Source organism: Carica papaya, chromosome 5 (assembly GCF_054855325.1).
Source record: "Carica papaya isolate Zhongbai chromosome 5, ASM5485532v1, whole genome shotgun sequence".
In the NCBI taxonomy this organism is placed as follows: Eukaryota; Viridiplantae; Streptophyta; class Magnoliopsida; order Brassicales; family Caricaceae; genus Carica; species Carica papaya.
Window position 1 is genome coordinate 38,468,810 of NC_142313.1, and position 5,208 is coordinate 38,474,017.

The 5,208-nt window shown below is 34.4% G+C and overlaps 1 protein-coding gene across 1 annotated transcript; it reads right to left on the reverse strand.

Moving 5' to 3' along the window:
- Positions 1-4,551, reverse strand: LOC110807324 (reticulon-like protein B22). The gene is made up of 4 exons (XM_022032426.2): positions 4,319-4,551; positions 4,084-4,225; positions 1,962-2,031; positions 1-326 (listed from the first exon to the last, which is right to left on the reverse strand). Exons 1-4 carry the CDS (start codon positions 4,540-4,542, stop codon positions 220-222), a joined length of 543 nt encoding a protein of 180 aa, XP_021888118.2. The 5' UTR covers positions 4,543-4,551; the 3' UTR covers positions 1-219.
- Between the last annotated feature and the right edge of the window lie 657 nt (positions 4,552-5,208).

Consider the following 5,208-nt stretch of genomic DNA (forward strand, 5'->3'; position numbering starts at 1 on the left):
TTAGGAGCCAAAGAATGTAAACAAGATCATTACTAAGGAAGATTCAACATTTCAAATCTCTAATAGAACCCAACCTAGTGTTACAGTTATGAAATCCCAAATCGAATTGACCCTAAAATGAATCATAGGATGGTTACTAACAGAAATGAGAATGTGCAGCTAAAACCTAATCCAGAAAACCAATCAAAAGACAAAAGAATTGACAATAGGTTTACAAATTTACATGTTATCCTGTTCTGCAGGGGAGCCATTTCTCCGTCTTCGAATACATGCACTAAATGACTGCGAGTTCTCAGCAACCATGTATAGACAAAACAAGCATAATCCTGTTTCAGAAAGGACAAAGAGAAGGAAAATTTGTCTTAGACACATGAAAAAGGAGACAATCAAAGACTCACGCAGCATGAATCATAAGGATTCTATCTCATCAGCCAAAGGTCTTACACTATTATGCATCAGGAGCCAACATAAGGTGAGAAAATACTTTGAAAAGTTTTCTGTTTCTCTTTTTTTAAGGGGAAAAAAAAAAGAAAAAGTACAACATATTCAAAGAGCACCCAAGGGGTGCAACCTGTGAACCATAATTTCATGTCCACACCTTTCCATTCTTATATTAATTCATCTTGCAAACTTAAGGGTATAAATCTCAAGAAAAATATAATTACCAACCACTATTTAACTAAATTGTTGGTATGTCCATTCCTCTATAAGAGATCGTGGTTCAAGTCAAATTGTCCTCCCGTGTGTGTCTTCATTTTGAGGTAACTTCCATTATGTTACGATTAGTGTATATGTATCCCCTAATTAATAAATATATGAACTTAAAAAAAAAAAAAAAAAAAAGATGTAATTTATACTAAAAATAGTCATGTATGGCATCTGACGCAGAACAAAAAGAACATGAATGGAAATAATTTTTGTGGAAAGTAGAAGATTGTCTCATTTTCTTGATTATGTTGGAAAGTAGAAGATCATAGCATTTTCTTTCCATATCCTCCATATTTACTTGTAGATGTCGATTAGCCAACTACTTACATTAGGAATACTTTGAAAGAAGCATATTCTCTTTCGTAGTTTAGGTTCTTGTATCTTAAAAAAAATGGCAATGTGTAAAATGTTGTTCAAAGAAACCTAATAACAGAGAAATCACTCTCCAAAATATATTTTCTCTGCTTTTTATTCTCCCAATTTATATGGTAACAGAGCTAGCAATTACTAGCTTTTTCCTTTTTATTTTCCCTTCAGTTCTCTGCTAATTCCCTGTTTTCTTCGTTCTGTCCCAGCATTTGTAATCCCTAAAAACACCATGTCTAACGATACGTCTAACTCAGCCACCATCCCACTATCCTCCCCGCTGCAATCTTGTCAAAAGATAATATATTCCGGCCCAACTACAAGTCTCACTCGGCCCAAGTCACCACTATTTGCTTGAATGGCGATAATTTCTTTAGATGGTATCAATCAGTTCGTATGTACATCTGAAGGTGTGGGAAAATGAGTTGTTTAACAGGCGAAAAATAGTCCCTGCTGAGGATGATCTGGCCTATGCAACATGGGATGCTAATTCCATGGTAATGATGCGGCATGTCAATTATATGGAAGAAGATATTAGCAACAACTACATGTACCATCCAACAGCATGGCAACTTCTGGAGAATGTAAACCAAATGTTTTCGAGTTTGGGGAATAGATAATTTTTGTTTCTCCTACCTTCTCCTTTTTATCAATTTCATTTTTTGGGAACAAGGAGAAGAAAGACTATGAATGCATATTTAAGCACTTCAGGAAAGAAACTTAAGTGAAATTAGACATAGTGGAAAAATTCATTCAGTATGGTTACCAAAAAAAAAAAACTTTCATAAGAAATTAATACTAAATAAATAAACAGTCAAAACAGGAAAAAGAACATGTAATTAATACAGGTTATAGGATAAGAAACCAACAAAAAATGGTCTACATACCAGCATAAGCAACGGTAACACCGGAGATAAGCCGTCCCAAAGCCGATAGTATGTAAAGACAAATAACAACCTGGAAAGCAAATAGGGAATAAATTTTCTGCCAAATAGGCTCAATTAATATTCAAGACCATCAAGAATTAGAGAATTAAAGCAACAAATGATTTAGATTTCTTCTTTTGGGTTAAGAGAAGGAGGACAGAGATTGCAGAAAATCAACCGGAAAAAAAGGTTACACCTGTTCCTTCACACTCATACTAATGACCTATGCATCTGGTCCTCACCTCATTGGTCACATGGTCCAGTAACTTGTGTGCTCAGGCTGAGATTTCAACACTTACTATAATGTCTTTGTTCTCAATCCCTGTCGACATGGCAAAGAGGTTGGAGGCAATTGTTTAGGGGTGATTATGAGACTCAAATGAGGTTTCATTTGGTGGCTTGAATACCGTTGAGCTCCTTGTCAACAAGGGAGGCCTGGACATAAGATCTCTTATTTGCTTTAACAAACTTCACTTGGGAAGTAGCTTTGGAAGTGAATTGAATGCTAAAGGTAGCAAAAAGTGAAGGAAATCAAAGTCAAGTTTGATAATAGGGGTTGGAGAGCCAAACAAACTAGAGCTCCACATCCCTCGAACCTTTGGATCAATATTAATTCAACTAGGATGAGTCCTATGACTGCATTAGGATGAGGGTCACCTTGAGGTATAAGATGAGTCTTCGGTTTGATGATTGAGGTGACGTAGGGATTTTAAACTGACAGTTTCCCAATGAGTTCTCTCTAACTAAAACAAAAGAAGAAATTGTAAGTGAGTTATTCTCTTATTCTTCTACCCAAGGCATGGGTTGTGGATCTTCTAAGCAATTTGAATGACTAGGAGATTAATGAATGTATGAGTGTTCTTAAACACCTTTCTAGCTACAATGTCTATCAAGATGGAAACGGTAAACCAATGTGGAAGTTAGGTGTGCTGGTGCATTCACATTGACATATTTCTATATGCATCTACCACATAAGATTGCTTAATGCTTCACCTAAGATTGCCTTCTTTGTTTGGCACAGCCCAAAGTGATTTCCCCTTGAGTTCCTTGGTTTGAGTTGTGTAATGGCAAGTTCCTCAAGAAAAGAGATCTCGACATGGTATGGCATCTAGATTTATAAGCCAAGGAAACAAAAACGCATTTTTCTTATCCCTTGGCTACCATGTGAGTTATTTTGTGGGCTTTTGAGGGCTTAGTTTTTGGTTTGGTTCTAGATCATCAGATTTTTGTTGAAGAGTCGTCTTTTAATTCTGATGAAGATTTGGGTGAGATTATAAATATTTTGATTAAATTGTAAAGCTTTTGTAATTGGGTGATATCCCCTTGGTGTCCTATTAATACAACTACAATAATTTTTTTTTGAAATAGAAGTGTAGTATATTCATCAGTACCAAAGGGGTACCGTCCATGTACAACACATTTACATCCCAATTAATTGGTCCATGTCAAAACCAATATTCAAAACCACTGATGTCATGACCCAAAAACATAAAACATAACTACACTAATTTTCTCTTAAAACAAAAAACAATTTATCAGCTAGACAATGGGCGTATAACTTGTGGTAAGGATTTGATATGCAAGTGTTTTACATGATCAAGAGAAACTGACAGAGCAAAATCCGCAATCCTATGTAAATTAGTCTGTGTGAACCCAATATAGCAATATTTATTTTCTTTCGAGACAGGTTATGTTCAAATTTCATCAATTTAGTGGATGAGGGATCTACAGGAGAGGAAAAGACATGAGAAATGGGAGAGATAAAACAAAGATTTAGCAGACGTTAACCATTGAAGGACCACCTGAAAGAAGCTTTTTTTTTTTTTTCAGAATACACAAGTTATCACCCAACAGAGGTCTTCAGATTTTTTCAGAGTCAGAACATGCCAACAATACTATATAACCCACATTCCTAAAGCAAGAGCAACCTCACAAACTAAAGTGTCTCTCATAACCTTTTCGTTTAGAACATTATTGCTGGATCATTACCAGGGCTATCTAAATTGTGTAAAAACGATTATCTAAAAACTTCCAGTTAAAAGGTTTGAATTCAGAAATTCAGAAACCAAAACACAAGTAACACCTTAAAGAAGAGCCTCTTGTCATGACCAGTTGCGGCGACTCTGAGAACAGACTCGGTTGCCCCAATGGTATTAGCTAACCATGCAACAATACCATTAGCAGTGTCTTGAGAGATCTGCCACTCGAGTGGATCCACAGGAACACTTTAAAAACAACAAAACTACGAATCATTACTGAGAAACAAAAAAAAAAAAAAAAGGAAACCCTAAGAAAGAGAAAGGGAAGAAGAAGCATACGAGATGTTGAGTTGACGGAAAAGAAGACCGAGAATGGCGAGAGAGCAGAGGAGAACGATTATAACGTCGGAGAAGAGAGATAGAATACTGGCGTTGCGGAAGGCGCAGTGGTAGTACACCAACGACCCGCTTATTAACAATCCCATCGCCTTCCCCACTTCTCCCATTTCTCTCTGTTTCTTCTCCAAGTCTTCTCTTTCCTGAGAAAAATAGAAAATAAGCATTTCTGCTATTCTCATTTCTCTATTTAATTATTTATATTATTTTTTTTTCTATTTAAACTTTTGTATTCTTAAAATATGTTGAAATAAATTTCTTAACTTCCATTTCTTTTTGTCTTTGTACCCATTAAATTTTTACTTACTTAGATGTCAAATTTTCTAGTTTGTCATGAAAAAGACATGTTTTTCATTTTTCTATTATTTAATTTTTAGTTTTTGTAACTAAAACTATATTTTTAACTTACATTTTTAAAAGATTAAATTAAAAAAGTAATTTGTGATTGGCAAAATTTAAGTGTGAACTTTAGATCATCATTGCAATCTTCTTCTCTCTTGTCATTTCGATTTAGAATCATAATTGAAATCGAAATATGTAAAAAGAAACACGCACTACTACATTTATCATTAAAGAAATATTCAATGCAACATCAACTATAATCTTAATATATATATATCACTCGTTTTCTTTTTTACTAATTTTATGAGCTCAAATATATCTACTAATAGAAAATTTCAATCAAAAATAGTGCAATGCTTCTTCTTAAAGCAACTTGTATGTCTACCATAGTCAAATGAACTTGAAGATCAATTCAAATTACTATAATATTATCTTTTTATTTCGGTTTGTCTTTCTTTATAAATTCTATATATAAACTTCTTGATGTACTT

Coding starts and splice junctions, on each gene's coding strand:
- LOC110807324 (XM_022032426.2), bottom strand. CDS start 4,542: ATGCTTATTTTCTATTTTTCTCAGGAAAGAGAAGACTTGGAGAAGAAA. Junction 4,226..4,318: donor TTCCGTCAACTCAACATCTC/GTATGCTTCTTC, acceptor TTGTTTTTAAAG/TGTTCCTGTGGATCCACTCG. Junction 327..1,961: donor TGTTACCGTTGCTTATGCTG/GTATGTAGACCA, acceptor TTTCTGAAACAG/GATTATGCTTGTTTTGTCTA.